This window comes from Notolabrus celidotus, chromosome 21, assembly GCF_009762535.1.
Source record: "Notolabrus celidotus isolate fNotCel1 chromosome 21, fNotCel1.pri, whole genome shotgun sequence".
Taxonomy (NCBI): Eukaryota; Metazoa; Chordata; class Actinopteri; order Labriformes; family Labridae; genus Notolabrus; species Notolabrus celidotus.
Window position 1 is genome coordinate 25,169,293 of NC_048292.1, and position 17,934 is coordinate 25,187,226.

At 39.7% G+C, this 17,934-nt stretch overlaps 1 protein-coding gene across 2 annotated transcripts; it reads right to left on the minus strand.

Annotated features, from left to right (window-relative positions):
- Positions 1-508: 508 nt before the first annotated feature.
- rbm17 (RNA binding motif protein 17) lies at positions 509-17,725 on the minus strand. 2 transcript variants are annotated; one of them, XM_034674015.1, is made up of 13 exons: positions 17,574-17,724; positions 16,927-17,069; positions 16,676-16,792; positions 16,280-16,455; positions 15,894-16,006; positions 14,941-14,991; positions 12,269-12,407; positions 11,594-11,745; positions 11,188-11,241; positions 7,159-7,232; positions 6,384-6,482; positions 6,220-6,292; positions 509-761 (listed from the first exon to the last, which is right to left on the minus strand). In XM_034674015.1, the coding sequence occupies exons 2-13, from the start codon at positions 17,047-17,049 to the stop codon at positions 658-660; spliced, it is 1,275 nt and encodes a 424-aa protein (XP_034529906.1). In that variant the 5' UTR covers positions 17,050-17,069; positions 17,574-17,724; the 3' UTR covers positions 509-657. The 2 variants fall into 2 exon arrangements, with proteins under 2 accessions (XP_034529906.1, XP_034529907.1); XM_034674016.1 differs by lacking the exon at positions 11,188-11,241 and having other exon boundaries at positions 17,574-17,725.
- Between the last annotated feature and the right edge of the window lie 209 nt (positions 17,726-17,934).

Below are 17,934 nucleotides of genomic sequence, written 5' to 3' on the forward strand. Positions count from 1 at the left end.
AAGGGAACCTTCCTGAGTTTTCTCTTCACTGGGGCCTCAAGGGCCCTGTTGCCGCACTTACATAAGTTCTGAATGAGGCTGGGGCTGTGTTCACTGTCCCAGTCCCCTACCCATAATCCATCTGGGCTAAATTAAGACTACAGAGCTCTGGGGATGTGTTAACACTACTGTGGAACCGGTGTTATGTCAGGAAAAATTTCAGCAAAGGAATCTGGGCTTCTTGGGTACAGGATGTGTGTGTGTGTGTGTGTGTGTGTGTGTGTGTGTGTGTGTGTGTGTGTGTGTGTGTGTGTGTGTGTGTGTGTGTGTGAGAGCATGGAAGTGTTTATACAGGGATGTAATATCTCACATTCTGAAGCTGAAAAACAAGTGTACTCAAGTCAGCATGACTAGGCTGAATTCTAATACAAATTATAGAGAGTATTCAACTTTACACACTCTGAAAAAACTGTTAGACTACAAGATTAAAAACTTACTGGAAGATAAAAAGAAAACAGGAAATTAGAAGCCTTTTTTACCGTTTATTTTCACATGAAGGTATCACAGGAGAATCGACTTCTCATCACTACATACAGACGCTTCACTGCTCTTCAGGAAATATAAAAAAAGTTAATATGTACAAGTGAGGGGATGAGGATGTGTGCAGAGGGCCTGGTATCACACCTGCTCGCCCAGGTCCAGAACACGAAACTTGTCTAAGTTGTAGAAGCAGGCCTTGACGACTCGCCCGCCAAAATAGCGCCCGTTCAGATCCACCACGGCTGCAAAAGAGAGAGACAGTGAAGGTCAGATTGTACCTGAATGCACATATAGGACTCTACTAGTACATCCAAAGTTTCTGTAAATATGTTGATGCATCGTCACATATTTCATTGCTAGCAAGAAGAGAAGTGAACCAAAGTTGATGTTTACAGAAGCTCATATTAAATTCGTTCATGAGATTTTCCCTCTCTTAACCTCAGAGGCAGTATCCATGTGTCTAGTTCTAAGAAGGACGTTTTTGATTCGTGGAACAAACTGTGGCAGTCAGCTGAGTGATGCTCACACTCTGCTCTGTGTGTCAGTGATAAAAGCTTCTTCAAAGACAAACAACTTTGATTTGTCTCGAACATTTCAGGGAGAAAAGCAAACATTTGTCTTCAATGTTGTCGTTTCCTTGAAGCGTTGTTGTCAGCGAGTGCCTGAGTACTGAGAACACAATCTTAAAGCCCACACACACAGAGTTACATGTCCTTATAAAAGCACAACTGAGCATACACAGCGTTCTGACTGTGTTCACCTTATCAATTATATTAACTATCTCTCATACTGTGTCCCAAATCAATAACAAGTCTGATCCTCTCTCCCTGCAGGACACTCACACACACCTTAGTTGACTCATTTCTACAGACCTTTCATTAGTGTACTGTACGCAGACAAACTCCAGTGTGCTGACACTGGGAGAACAAAAACAGAGTGTTTAATGTTGCACTGATTAGACTATCTCATCACACTCTGAATCACATGCTGTGTGAGATACTGACTGAGTTACAGTCATGGACGAAAGTATTGGCACCCCTTGAATTTTTCCAGATAATACACAATTTCTCCCAGAAATTGTTTCAATTACAAATGATTTTGGTATACACATGTTTATTGCTATTATGTGCATTGGAACAACACAAAAAAACTGAAGAAAAAATACAAAATTGACATCATTTTACACAAAACTCAAAAAATAGGCCGGACAAAATTATTGGCACCCTCAACTTAATATTTGGTTACACACCCTTGGCAAAAAAACTGAAACCAATCACTTCCTATAACCATAAACAAACTTCTTACACCTCTCAACTGGAACGTTGGACCACTCTTCTTTGCAAACTGCTCCAGGTCTCTCAGATTTGAAGGGTGCCTTCTTGCAACAGCAATTTTGAGATCTCTCCACAAGTGTTCAATGGACTTTATATCCAAACATGTTGCTGGCCACTTCAGAACTCTCCAGCGCTTTGTCTCCAACCATTTCTTGGGGCTTTTTGAGGTGTGTTTTGGGTCATCGTCCTGCTGGAACACCCATGACCTCTGACGCAGACTTAGTTTTCTGACACTAGGCCCTTCATTGAGGCCTGAAATCTTGTGATAGTCTCCAGATTTCATGATTCCTTGAACACAGTCAAGGTCCCCAGTGCCAGAGGCAGCAAAACAACCCCAGAACATCTTTGAACCCCCCTCATGTTTGACTGTCGGTACTGTGTTCTTTTCTTTGTAGGGACCACTCTATTTTCTGTAAACAGTAGAATGACGTGCTTTTCCAAAAAAGCTTTACCTTAGTCTCATCTGTCCACAAACTGTTCTCCCAGAAGGACTAGGGCTGTCAACGAATATTCTAAATTGGAATATATATTCGAATATTTAAAAAAAACGGAGATTCGATTGTGAAAATTAATATTCGACTGTGGAAAAAAAACACATCAGCGGCTGCTTTGCGAGTGGGCGCACTGCATGACGGGTCAGGGACAGGTCACAGGAGTCACACATGTACAGCATGAAGCAGACGGCAGAGAGAAATCCTTCCGTCCCCGGATCCTCAGTGCGCTCTGAACACGTCTTTTCCTCCGTTTGGAACATAGTGAATAAAAAGAGATCTGGCCTCTTCACATGTGAACGGTCTTCTTCACATGTGGACTGTCTCGTGTTTTTGGCAAATAACCTGTCAGGCCTAAGACCCTACATTGACAGTGGACTAAAAGAGCCCGACCATCAGTGACACTGAGATAAAATGAAGCTTTTCCTCTCTTTTTTTATACAAGCGCCAAGAATGTAAGTGGACTACTTTCTCATTTTTAACTTCAATTAATGTTAATGATATTTGCTTCAATCACTGAATGAAGCCTGCCTATATTAGGAACAAGAGTAGGGACCTTTAATTGCTCGCACAAGTCTTGTTCAGCACTCACTCAGCGCATTACGCACAGAGAGGGGAGCGAGCGAGTGAGCGAGAGGTCTACAGCCCTAAAAGTGTTACGGTATAGACCATTAGGTCATTTACTTGTTTTGTAATGTGTAGGTATGTTTTAGGCATGTTATATCTTAAATAAAAATACATATACAAGTAGTTATGTCTCCTTGTATTAGTTTCTCCACCTGTTATTGACATAATGCGCAAATATAGATATTCGAATGGTTCGAACCTATGGGTTTTTTAGAGCGAATATTCGAACGTCATTTTGGAGCAATTTTGACAGCCCTAAGAAGGACTGAGGCTTACTCAGATACATTTTTGCGAACTCTAGTCTGGCTTTTGTAAGTCTCTTTGCCAGCAGTGGGGTTCTCCTCGGTCTCCTGCCATAGCGCTTTATCTCGTTCAGATGACGCTGTATGTTCTGAGCTGACACTGAGGATGTTTATCCATCATTCGAACTATCCTGTGTTGCATTCTTTTGTCAATTTTTCCCTTCCGTCCACGTCCAGGGAGATTCCCCACAGTTCCATGGGTTATAAACTTCTTGATTATATTACGCACAGTGGACTAAGGAATTTTAAGATCTCTGGAGATGGTCTTGTAACCTTGAGATTGTTCATATTTTGCTTCTTAAGTCCTCAGACAATTCTTGCTCTCTTTCACTTCTCCATGCTCGATGTGACACACACAGGCACACAACACAAAGGTTGAGTGGACTTTTACACATTCTAACTGGCTTCAGGTGTGATTGCTCTATTGCCAGCACCTGTTACCTGTCACATGAGAGTTTAAATGAGCATCACATGCTGGAAATAAAATGACTTACCCACAGTTTTAAAAGGGTGCCAATCATTTTGTCCGGCCTATTTTTTGAGTTTTGTGTAAAATGATGTCAATGTTTTCTTTCTTCTTCTGTTTTTTTTGTGTTGTTGCAATGCACATAAATGCAATAAACATGTGTATAAAAAAACCATTTGTAATTGCAACAATTTCTGGGAGAAATGGTGTATTTTCTGGAAAAATTCAAGGGGTGCCAATACTTTCATCCATGACTGTAAGTGCTCTATTCAAGGAGTAACTTAACATTTTTGTGAGGATCCATATTTATCTTCTTAAAAACCTTCAGAGCCTACAAGTACACAAAAAAACCCTCTAATACTGTATTTTCATATCAGAAGATATTCAGACTGAGTCCCCTACTCACAAACTGTTTCAAGCTAGCCGTTTAGCTGCCTCTTATAAAAACATTTAAATACATTATTATAATTATATGTAAATTCGGGCTGGGTAGCCCTGTTGCCTCAAAGCAAGAAGGTTCCTGGTTCGAGTCACCGGTTGGGTAGGTGCCTTTCTGTGTGGAGTTTGCATGTCTCCAGCTTCCTCCCACAGTCCAAAAACATGCTCACCAGATTCATTAGTCACTCTAAATTGTCAGTAGGTGTGAGTGTTTGCATGAATGGTTGTCTGTCTCTCCATGTTTGCCCTTCATTCAGGAATATTGCTCGGGTTCAATTCCCGGCCAGTCGACCTTTTCCTGCACGTCTTCCCCCGCTCACAAACTCCCCACATTTCCTGTCTCTCTTCAGCTGTCCTTTCAAATAAAGGCGAAAAGGCCAAAAAATACAAAAAAATCTAATAAAATGGTAGTAGGCAGGAAAGGAACCAGTAACCACTACAACAAGGACTAGAGCCTCTGTATATGGGGCTCACCCTCAAACTGCCAGGCCAACATCAGCCCTGAAATGCTTTGTTACGGCTGTATTAGTGCTGAATGAGCCGTATAAATAACCCTGCCTTGAGTTGAGCTTACTTAAGCTAGGTAGACCTTTTGGCAATGGCTTCATCTGACTTACAGACTTTAAAGCATAACAGCGAGAGCTGGTTCTTTAACTTGCCCTCAATTTTCAAATTGCATGGAAGAAAAATCTGAAGAAAACCTTTCAAATCAAGAGATATCTAAACAAATAATTGAACCTCATTCAATGACGTTTCAGGTAAGTTATAAAAACAAAGCCATGTGTTAAATATTTACCCATGACCCTATCCAGGACTAATAATGTAGTTTCTTTCTAGAAAACCAGGTGAAGCTGACTTCACACACTCGACTCGGTCCTTGACTCTTGATATAAAGGTCATCTCTTCCCTGTTACTGAATGACCTGACCTCCACTGAGGGCAACAAGCAACACACTTTCCCTCTTATAGAGCGATAAATGTTTCATCACAATCAACACAAACACATCGCTCTGGTATAACACTTCTGACTGCGTCCCTCCGTTCAGTTCTTAGAGCGCCTGTCCCGCTTTCGCAGAGCCGTGATGTCAGTGCGGTGCTGACGGGGCCGCAGGGAGACGGCTGGGTTCCTGGGCTACGTATTATGTAACCCTGCAGGGAGTGGAGTCTCACCTTGTTTCTGAAATGGGCCAACTCATTTAGAAAGGGACACACTTTCACCCGCAGTATTAGAGCGGTTACACAATGAGAGGAAAGTGATGCGGTTATACAAAGAGTATCATCCGCTTTGAAACTGCTGTTAATGCACGGGGACGCCGCTCTGGTTTGAAATGGGGACGGAAAACTGGAGGATGATGGTGTTCTGTGAGTTTGCACTGTCAGCAAATGTCAAGTTTGGAGCATCAACAATAGGTCAAGGGGGTTTTTGCACGTTTCTTGAGCTCGTGTGACATGTGGGTCATGTTAGGCCACATACAAATCCACAAACGTGAGAAAGTATTAACAAGATTTCAGTGTCATTTGACCTGTGAGGGTGTTTCCTTTTGATGTGCTCAGGTGAGCGACGCTTTAACCTCTGAAAGTCTGGAGCCTACTTGCATGTTGTTGATTGAAGCTGCACCATTGCACAAAGAACAATTGAGCAATGTTCCCAACTTAAAGGGTTAAGTGTAATCCAAATTACACACACAAATAAATTCTTCTCCAGTGCTCTTCAAAGACCATAAAGTTTGTTACTTAATTTAAAGGGATAGTTCTGCTTTTTGAAGTGCACGGGTCCGTGAATATCGTGAATACAAATGAGCTTTCTAATGGCGTAGTATAGCCTCAAACAACCCCCGAAAAACAAACTCATTATTGTTCAAAGTGATCAAAGTTTGTGGTTTCAACCAAAACTCTAAAGAAAAGTGATGCCTGCTGTAGCTTTATAATTTAAGTTGAAAGGTCAAATCCTGAGACAGCTGCAGCGACACTTTGTGCTCTGAAAAACATCAAATGTGGACAAAGGCGTCATATTTAAGATTCTTTCCTAAAGACAACACTCACCTTTGATTGCTGACTCCACCCTCTCAAACTCCAGGAATATCCGGACTGCTTCATCATCTGTCACCTCTGCAATCTGAGGAACACAATATATATATATTATTACCCACAGATCACTTCAAACTTCAGGAGTCTGCTCTCATGTTGCTTTTTTGTTGGATTCTCACCTCAAAAATGACACATTTCACTACTTTGCCGTATTTCTCACACTCTTCTTTCGTCTCTCCCTCCAGGTCTTCGTCCACCTCTCCTGGGCCCACCATGTTCTACAACACACACACAGAATATCAGAATCAGAAACAGCCTATTTATCCTGGGGAGAGAAATGTGGGCATTACACAGCTCTAATAAACAGTGTGTAAGAGAGTTAGATAGTAATAGAAGAAGGGATAAAATAAGATATAAATACAAATAAATTAGAATAAAGATCAAATAAAAATAGAATACAATAGAATAAAATAAATATCAAATAAAATAAAGATCAAATAAAAATAAAATAAATTTAAGTAAAATAAAGATCAAATAAAATTAAGATCAAATAAAAATAAAATACATTTAAGTTAAATAAAGATTAAATAAAATAAAATTAAGATCAAATAAAATAAAGTAAAGATCAAATAAAATAGAATAAAATAAAATAATAAAGTATACATAGAAGCGTATGAGTATTAGTATTATTATATTGTGTTAGTCCTGATTGCACATAGTAATATGTAACTATGTAACACATGTAATGTAAGCATTCATTTATGTCATGCTTTATTATTTATTTCTTCATGTGTGTAGGTTTGTATTTATTTGTTTATGAATGCATTACTTGTTCTCTCGAACCCCATAACTGAGGGCATGTCCTCAATGACTCCTCAAGATTACATAAAGGTTGACTTCAATTGAATGTGACTTCATTTAAGGACACACACACCCTGACACACACAGACATACCCTCAGCAGGACCACTTTAGTCGGGTTTTTGAGGATCTCTGTGAGCGGGTTAGCATCTGACTTCTTGGAATCTGCTGCTTGGAGGGAGAGAGAGAAATAGGTCACGTTTTTTCCCCTGTAAGGAATATTGAGAGTCTGCAGCTAAACTGGATGAAGCAACTAAAGGTGTGTTAGCAGAAGTTCTATCGTACTGCATTGAGAAAGACTCAATAATACACATGTTCATTCAACACTGGATCAAATCTTTACCATCCTGTGTTTACTGACCTCTGCTGATATCAGACTTTTCTTTTGTATATTTAAAACGCTGATTTCATTACTTCACCAGGCTGCTGGACACACCTTTTAAACAGGTCACTCAAGTGCAACACCACTGTTAGTTTGTCTGGAAAATTAGTACGGGATGGAGGTTAACTGTCTTGCTCAGGGAAAATTTAAAGAGTACACATTCACATGCAACTTTGATATTTGATCTGACATCTTGGCCAGCACTCTGACTCTGAGACCGATACACTAGTTGTACTAAAACGGGTCATCAGAGGGAACTTAATGTCCCTCAGGCAGGAAAGAGACATCCTGGCCTCTACTACAAAATGTGTGAGACGGTCTGTATTCTTCTAAGCTCGTATTGTTTATAGTGGGGGTCCCCAAAGTGTGGGTTGGGATCCCCTGGGGGGTCGCGAGACACAAATGGGGGTCGTAAGATGTCTTCCAGAATGTTTTTTTTTTATATAAGTTATCTAAAAAATATGTATTATTTATTTACCTTGTTTTCTTAATTATCTTCATTTTTGTTTGTACTGTTTATTATTATTATTATGTCTTTATTAGTATTATTATTATTTTTTTGTATTTTTTTCTTCTCTTTGTTGGTTTTGTGTTACTTATATATAATTTGTTAACATGTGGTGAACAAAGAAATATTGAAAAAATGCAATAAAAAAGTTGAATGACAAAGTTATCTAAAAATAGTACATTTCACCCATAATAGTAAAAAAATATCAACACAAATAGTAGCTAAACTTGTAATAAAACCTTGGAAATAGAAAGTGTAATGAGTTTTCTGACTTTCTTTTTTCCAGAGGTCTCCTAGGTTTAGGGTTAGTGAACAGTTAATTATCAAAAGCATCAGTAGCAGCAGGTTAATTCATAACAGCACTGGAAACACAGACACATGCTCATAGAGGTAGGATAATTTTCTGCAGACCAGTAAAATGAAGCCACATTAAATCACCTTGAGGGACAGTGGGGGTCGTGAGTCTTTGGCACCTATATTTTGTGGGTCGTGGGCTGAAAGGCTTGGGAACCCCTGATTTACAGTTTAAAGCTTCAATCACAATGATTTTAGAGGTTCAGTGGAAAAAGAACTAAACTTTACTCAGCTGTGACAACTTTTCCTGAACATACACCAGGATATCTACTGGCCAAAAAGCAGAAGAAGTTCTCAGTTTGATCCCCTAAACAACCCCACACATGTTGTCATTCTTCCATTTCATCTCTACTTTATGTTAGCTTACACATTTTGTTACTGAGGTCTAAGTCAGTGAAGCTGAGAGACAGTGAATCATCTTGTTATTATGACACTTGTAACACATAAAGGTTGTTGAAGTTTTAAAAGTGTGGGTTTTGGGGCGCTGGTGGCCTAGCGGTCTAAGCGCCCCACATACAGAGGCTACAGTCCTCATTGCAGAGGTTGCCGGTTCGACTCCCAGCCGCATCCATTTGCTGCATGTCTTCCCCAAATCTACTCCTCACATTTCCTGCCTCTCCAGCTGTCCTATCAAATCAAGGCAAAAAAGTCCAAAAATAGATCTTTTTTTTTTTAAAAGTGTGGGTTTTAACCTCAAAAGCAAATAGTCTGGTGATTTAGCCTAATGGTTAATGGTTAAGTTGCGCTCCCATATAGCAGGCTGGCCAGGTTTGATTCCAGCCTGCGGCCCCTTACCTGCATGTCTTTCACTCACTCTCTCTCCGGTTTCCTACCCTATCCACTGTCCTCTCCTCTATCAATAAAAGGTGTGAAGCCCACAAAACATAATAAAAAAAAGCAAATAGTTGACCTTTTTGGTAAGCAGGATTCTTGCTTTCTTATGTGAAGTTAAACTAGAGGATTAGATGGCCAAAGATTGCATTTTAGTGTCAGGATGGATGACGACAGGGAAATTAAACCTATCCCTAATCTTAACTGTAGCAACAACACATGGGTCCTGAAGATGTGTTCCCATTATTGCAGCCCTGCAACAAGCAGACACATAATATTGGGCTCTGGTTGGTGAAGCAACAGTAGTCCCTTGCGGACAAGAAGCTCCTGTAATGCATGATAAGTATGATCCTCCATGTGTCCAATTTAACCATCAAAAACATCTATCAGTACACTTTCTTTTGCGCACAAGAACCACTACCCTCTTCTTCCTTTTCCATCAGATGCATTTTGCAGCGGTACTCACCAATTACAAGACTTGTGTGTTAGTAGGTTGTCTGTTTGTCCAGAAAGAGAGCCCACAGTACACCAATTTTAAAGTCCCTCTATTGGCTTCCTGTATATTTTAGATTTTAAGATTATTTTATTGTTTTTAAATCTCTTAATGGTCTTGCTCCTTCTTATCTATCAGATTTGATTTTATCATATGAGCCAGTGAGAGCCCTCAGGTCTTCAGGTAGTGGACTTTTAATGGTATCAAAAGTTAGAACAAAGACTCATAGTGAGGCAGCTTTTTAACACCACGGCCCAGGTCCGTGGAACCCCCTACCTGAAGATCTGAGGGCTGCACAGAGCATCAACATTTTTAAAAGCAAAATCAAGACCAACCTTTTTAGTCTCGGTTTTAACTGAGTTTTATTTCATTTTATTTTATTTATTCATTATCTAGTTCAAATTTTAGTCACTTTTATTCTATTTTATTTATTTATGAATTTCTTTATTTCATTTTTTAAGTATATCATTTTATTTTATTTTAATGGTTTGATATTTTATCATTTTATTATCTTAGAAATTTATTTTATTTGTGTTGAGTTCTAACATCTTATTTTACCTCCAGTGTTTCCTCATTAAGATATCATGAGAGTGTTTCCTCAGTTCGTTCAGCAATTCCTTTTATTTTATTTTATTTTTTATTTTTTATTTTTTTATTTTTTTTATTATTATTGTTGCTTACACTCTGTTCTTATCCTTAGGATTATGGGGTGGGTTTGGGGATAAGGATGGAGGGGGTCTTGTTTATATCTTTTTCTTAATGTATTCTATTTTAAGTTGTTTTTATGTACAGCACTTTGTGTTACAATGTCACTGTATGTAGAGCGCTTTATAAATAAAGTCTGATTGATTGATTAATTCTGTGCTGCTGTAGAAACAATGCTGCAGAATGACAGCTTTGTGGAGGGGTGTAGATATGAAAGGCTCATTCTGACTTCACAAAAAACAAGAGAGAGAGTCACTCTCTCTGTACTTTCCATATTTGATGAAGTATCTACCCATTCAGTCTGTTTTTGTTTGGACTGCAACCATTTTCGTGTTACCGCTTTTTTACTGGCTGCTAATAAAATCTTTAACAAGTATTCATCCTACCCTGAAAGAATGCTGACTTCATCACTGCTTTCTGATAAACTCAGGCTGTGGAGAAGGTGAACTAAGCTGCTGCTGGCTCTTTTGCAGACTCTGCCTGTTTCCAGTTTTCATGCCAGGTTTCATTAAACAGCTAGGAGTCCTTAAAAACTGTACATTCAGCTGCATTTCAAACAGTCTCAAAGGGAAAAGAAAGGGTTAAAGAGTCAGAAAAAAGGACATGCAAACAGGGCTGTTAGAGATGGGCATTCGTTATGACACAAATATGTGAAGATGGGCATGTTAGCACACATTACTAGCACACACTGAGTACTGTAGGAAACCATGCAAACTTTTCTGCACATTCCCAGAACATATTTCATATAGATAAAACATGCAAATCACACACACACTCTCTTCTACAGTAAGAAGTAAAGAGGAGGAATACTCTATGAAAGGGAGAGAGAGAAAACAATATGGAGGCAAACCTGAAAAGCCTCCGCCTGCTGAAGCTTCAGCAGCACCTGACTGGCTGGACCCTGCTGCTCGGTGACACACAACAAACACACACACACACACCCACACACACATAGGCAAAATGAAAAAGTACACGTGTGCACACAGTCACAGTAAAACATCAAACTGATACTGAAATGGCATCATAACTTGCACTGACAGAGCAAAAATACATATGGAGAGCAAAATGTGATCCAAACCCTCTTTGAGCGAAAAGACAGACAGAGACGAAACAACACACACAAGAACACGAGCAGAAAGCAGACATGCAGTACGTTTCTTGAATGAAAGCACAGTGAGAAGACAAAAGAGGGTGTGGCATATGATGTATAGTACTGATCATGAGAAGAGAACATCAGCAGACATGGTGTCACTTACATTTCTCTGCAGCATCACCTATGATGATCTTTCCGCCTCTCTTGCTGGTCTTCTCCACAGACAGCGCAGTGCTCAGGCCCTGCTCGTGCTTCCCCAGACCCTGACCTTCTTTAAAGCCGTACTTCTGCATGATCTTATGGGCCACGGTGCCTCTGTGGGTGTAAAGTCATAGATATGTCATAAATATGTGACTCCTGTGCTGCTCTGTGGAATGATGGGGGGAAATAAAGGTCCATGACAAAATGAAAGAGTCATGTTTTCGAGTGGTGCTGTGGTTCATCCAGATTTTTAAGAACACTATGTGCATGGTTGGATCAGTTCTTTCAGGACAATGCTCCAGGAATGTTCAACTATTGGATCAGACAACTGAATATAAAAGTTAAACAAAGCTAGTACACCATCCTGACACCATTTGATTTTTAAATATGATAAGCTGAAGACATCTTTAATGACTGATCAGAGTTGCTGCATGACAAAAAAATATGTGTATGCTTTGCAAAAACAGAATCAAGGTAATGAATGTAAAACGCCTGACATGAGAACAGAAATATAGAACATTTACTGAATATTTAATACTTAGATTAAAATGTCTCATTATATCTTTTTAGTCATTTTATATAAAATGTAAAAAATGCACGTGGTGGGTCAAAGACAGAAGCTGTGTCTCCTACTCACCCCATGTTAGCGAGGAAGGAGCTGGTTGGCCCGGGTGGAGAGCGTGGACGGTCTGAATCATCGTACATAGGCGGGGGGATAGCAGCCTTTGACCCTCTGGCAGGGCGACTTTCATCTTCATAAGAGAATGCAGCAGGGCCTGTAAACACAGAAAACAACTCAACTTTATTTATACAGCACCTTTCATACATATAAACATGCAGCCCAAAGTGCTTCACAAATAAAACAGAGACACAGAAAACAACAGCAATGGTAAAATTATAAAAGGCATGATTGTAAATAAAATACTTAAAAAGAAAATAAAATCAAGACAGTAAAATTTATAAAATAAGTAAGAGTTGAAAGAAAAGTTAAAAAATAGCGTTAACAAGATCAGATGAACACAAGAAATAAATAGATAAATAAATAATTAAATAAGATAAATAAATGTTAAAGCAATGATTAAAATAATAATGATTAAAATAATAATGATTAAAATAATAATAATGCAGTCCAGGGCTAAAAATAAATTACTCCAAATTAAAAGCTAGATTAAAAAGTCAGTCTTATGTTTACTTTTAAAAACACCCAGAGAGCTCGTTGTTTGATGTAGACACTTGATGTAGTGCTGCACCGGCAGTGACAGTGTGAAAAAGACAAAAGTCTTATGACATGGTCTTTGCTGCCCTCTGCTGTGGACTGACTGCTGAATATTAAACACTTACAATATACTATAAACATTAATACCAGAGGCTGCTGGTTTGTTTGTGGGCTTCAGTAACAACAACAACATTTTTATCATTTAAATCTTCATTTTAACCAACTAACTGCAGGGTTATCTCTAAAATAGTGTGGGAGGTAGAGCCTTCAGCCATCAGGTACGTCTCCTTTGGAATCATCTACCAGTCAGGGTCCTCTACTTTTAAGAGCTGGCTTAAAACCTTCATTTCTGATAAAGCTTATAGTTAGAGCTGGCTCAGGCTTGGGCCAGCTCCTAGTTTTGCTGCTGTAGGCTTAGACTGACACACTGGGGTCCTATCTCAGCCTTCTCTCTGCCTATCACTTATTTTAACTCTCCCTATCTCATTAAAGTTACTAACCATAGACCTTTCTGGAGTCCCTGAGCTCCCTTGCCTCGTAGGTTCCTCTGAGTAGCTGCCTTAGACGGCCTGCTGCTGTGGACATGCCAGACTCCAGCTGCTACACCTACTACTATCCATCTCACCCCTATCATCTCTCTGTTCATCTCTCTCTCTCTCTTCATCTCCCTCTATCCCTCTCTCCAACACAGTCTCAGCAGATGTGTGTCTAACATGAGTCTGGTCCTGCTGGAGGTTTCTGCCTGTTAAAGGACGTTTGTCCTTGCCACTGTAACTTGTAGGGGTGCAACGGATCAAAAAACTCACGGTTCGGATCGGATCACGGTTTTGAGTCACGGATCGGATCATTTTTCGGATCAGCAAAAAAAAAAAAATATATATAACTTTGTCCACCATTTATTTTGTAAAACACTTGTAAACTTTTGCCCATTAAATAAAAACAACAGTCAACTCAAAATGTACTGTGGGCCCAGTCCTGCCTCATTCACTGCATTTCATGGCATGGCAAGTGAAGGAGCAGAGAATCTTCAAAAGTTTCACTCTATTCTTCTTTCATTTGCTGATTTTCACCGTCCACTTTTCTTTGAGCTGCAAACTTGGAACACACCGTTATCGTACATTCTAGGGTCCTACAGCTGGCAAAGTGCCAACATGCGAACTGCTCCTTAAACGAAAGTGAAAGTTAAAAATTGCACTCACAGCAGTGAACTCTAAGTGACCCAGTAACAGCCTGTCTGCGTATTGTTGACATGGGGACAAGTCCTGGTAAACACGCAGTGTCCCGACCAAAACACAGAGTGAAGGAATAACCGTTCGGGGGCCACAAATAGGCGGCCGGATGTTGTCCGCGGGCCGCGTATTGACGGCCTCTGGTCTAGTGGGTGCGCAACGGAATTTCATGACGTGGCTAAAGCACATTCAGGATTCACTGTATTTCACAGGGAAACCAAAATGCTCCCATACATATTACAGAACAGATGCAGGGTGGTTTTCATGTTCCTCTGCTTCTTCACTTGCAATGACTAACGCTGCGCGTCACGAGTGAGTGTGGATTCTACATGCAGTCATCACGTGAACACGCGCCACTTTTTTCATCAACCGATCCGCGGACCACGTCCATGCCGATCCGTGGAGAGGCATCCGTACGGATCACGGATCAACGATGATCCGTTGCACCACTAGTAACTTGCTAAATGCTGCAAAGTGCTCTGCTCATGGTGGATTAAGATGAGATCAGACTGAGTCCTGTCTGTAAGATGGGACTGGATCTGATCCTGTCTTGATGTTGGGTCTTTGTTAATAATAGAACAGAGTACGATCTAGACCTGCTCTGTTTGGAAAGCGTCTTGAGGTAACTTGTAATTTGTTGTTGTTATTTGGTGCTATATAAATAAAGATTGATTGATTACTCGTCTCCCTGTTGTCTGAAGGATGACCTTAAACAAACTGATTTCTTTCCTCTGTCAGTCCTAAAAAGATTCAGCAGTTGTAATCAGAGGCAGGGAGACCTTCATCTTCCATGCTGCTGTTACTCTGTATGTATTTATCTTATTAATTTGCACAAAGCAACATGACCTAACAGATTATACTTACCATCCCTGTCAACAAGTGAAGACGGAGGGGCAATGGCTGCTCCACCCATACCTGTGAAAGAGAAACAAAGAAAATCCATGTGTTAGAGAGGTTCATATTGTGATGATGATACAAAGCTGGTAAAATGTTTGAGTCCTTGAGTGGAGTATAAATAAATACCATTTTGGGGTTAGAAATCTCTAACAAACTTTCACATCTTATAAACATGTTAACCCAGTGGAATTTGAAAGGTTAATATGTCAAGAAGATAATGTCTCATTTTGGAGACATATTCACAGAAATGCATTTCTAAGTCAACGAGGTGTTTCATTTTTGTCTAAAAGCATCATCTGTTCATCTGCCACCTCTCTATAGAGTCCCAGGCTCGTCTGCTGAATGACCTTGATGCAGACTTTAATGCAGTTCAAGTCAACTTTTGCTCTGTGCCAGAAAACAACTATTTTTCTTTAACTGAGTAAAATAATCTACCCTAATGACACGAGTAACTATTTTGTGTTTAATCAGAGTAGCATTGTATGGTATTTTTCTGGTGATGAACTAGGATAAGTAGGACATGTATAACTGTTCGCAGCATTATATTAAGCTCCAGCGGGTGATCTACTTTCAAGCTGTAACTAAATAAAAGCATCTCAAACTTACAGACAGAATCTGTGACTAAAGATGTGCCTGTTTTTAAACTTAGACAATTATCACCTGGACAAAAATATCTTTTTAAATCAGAAGATAACAAAACTGAGTAATTCCTCTAAGCAATGCTAGGCTTCATGCTACAGTGCTGACACAAAGCAGGGATGACATTTTCAGTGATTGATTGAATTGTAATCCATTTCAGAGTTTTGTTTGATCTGACACAAACAAAGCTTGTTCTCACACATCACACCGACTGGCAATGGGACAAACATAAGACCAAGAATGGGGGGTATCTTCACAGGCACAGCGGATTCAATACTCACTTCTTTTCCTCCGCTCTTTCTCATAGTCCTCCTCCTCGTCTGATTCGCCCTCAGCTGCAGGGAAACGAGAGAAACCACTTGGAGCACCACTGTCGTGCCGGTCTTTCCTCTTCCTGCAACACAACCAGATTGAGATTAAAGGAGAATTGCGATGTTCATGTAAATGTTCAGTGCATAATTCTATCTCGGAAATTATTCTCACTTAATGAATAATACCTGAAAGTATTTTCCTGGGTTTGGCTAAATGTTAAAGTCACAAGAAAGCTATGATCGATGCATCAAGACTAATTTTGTAACCAAATTTAAGTGAAAGAACACAACTTGGGGTTTTTAATCTATATAATTTGCCTCCTTGAAGATTCTTATGTACTTATGAGCATACATACTTTTCATATTTTTCTCGCTCCTCTATCTCCTTCTGTCGCTCCTGCTCCCTCTGTCGCTGTCGCTCTTCTCTGTGTCGCTTCACCACCTTCTCATAGTCATTGGGGAACATAGGATCATACTCGTCTGCCAAAGGGATAAGCACATCTCCAGAGGAGAAGCCACTGGGCACTGTGTCCTGAGGAACAGGCAAACCGACAGAGGAACAGTGAGACAGAGATGGCGTTGACAGGTATAGCTTTTATTCCAAGCTGGTAAAAGGTAGCAGATGTGCAGCTGAATGTTAGCTCTGCATCAAGTCCAGTTGAATCAAAATCAAAAGGAAAACATGAAACAATCGGAAGATTTCTTTGATTCTTTTTTGGTACTTAGGACCAAGTCCAGTGGTTAATACAGACCTTGGGACCGGCTGCAACATGTGGAGGAGTGTCTGAGATCTGTCTATCTTCGCTTGAGCCTCCTCTCTTAAGATCAATGACCGGGGCCAACACGGTGGTCTGCTTCATCCGCTGGGTCTAAACAGGACAAAATCAAAAGTAATGAATATGTTAAATCTGACTTTGAAGTGTGTTCCTGTTGTGCTTGTTAGTAGCATGTGTACTGCCTGTGCACATGTGCACTACTGTAATGTATGTTGTATGTCACTTACCTTGGCCTGGGTCAGCGCAGCTTTCTTCACCTTCAGCTGGGACTGCAGCAGTTTAAAGTTCTTGGACCATCCCTCTGTTTTGGTGTCACTGGCACCAACACCAAGGTCATCATAGAGCGACATAGCTGTCCGTCAAAGCTTTCCTGCAGACAAATGGACCAACTCATTTGATCATGTCGTAGTGCTATTCTCTTTATATATATATAACATTTTATTTTATTGAGTGTGCAAGGGTCTAAATACATCAGTACATTCTGTGATTCAAATAATTAGTCATCTTAATTCCAAATAATAATATTAATTAAATAAAAACACAATAAAAAAGCAAAAGAAAAAAAAGAAGACATATTTCATAGATCCTGTTTGTGTTATTCATTTCCATTACAGTAGTACTGCTATTCTCACAGGTACATCTTATAAGCATATATGAAAAGCTTCATATTTTCTCAGTTGTTATCAATTCATTCAAGGTCTCAAATTATGCATCTATATTAGTGAAGTTCAGCTCCAAAGAGACCAGACTACAATGTGTTCAATACCAACTCATCTAACAGTGGCTAATGCTAACCGAGCTATTTCACTAGTTGTCCACTCTTACACACATACTTCTTCAAAAACAAACAGTGTTTGAGCTTATGTCGACTTACCGGGGTTCAGAATGACCTTGACATGAACAATATGTGGGAGTCTTTCTAATAAAGAAAGGTTTAGCAGCACATTCACAGTGTGAGTTAGCTCCTAGCTGCAGCGAGCAGGCGGAAATAGAATCACAACAACATGATGAAGAGAGGCAGAGCAGAGCGACACCACACGCTCAGCGCCCTCTAGCGGCTGGATGTCTTTAATAATTACTCAAAGTGAGTTGGGATCTTTTCGAAAGATACACCACTCAATGATATTATCAAGACAATTCATTGAATACATTTTAATCTATTTATTCTTATCATCATTTTCTAATCAATTATGTTATTTTCAAAATGGCCTTTTTGCAAAACAAAGCCAAAGGTT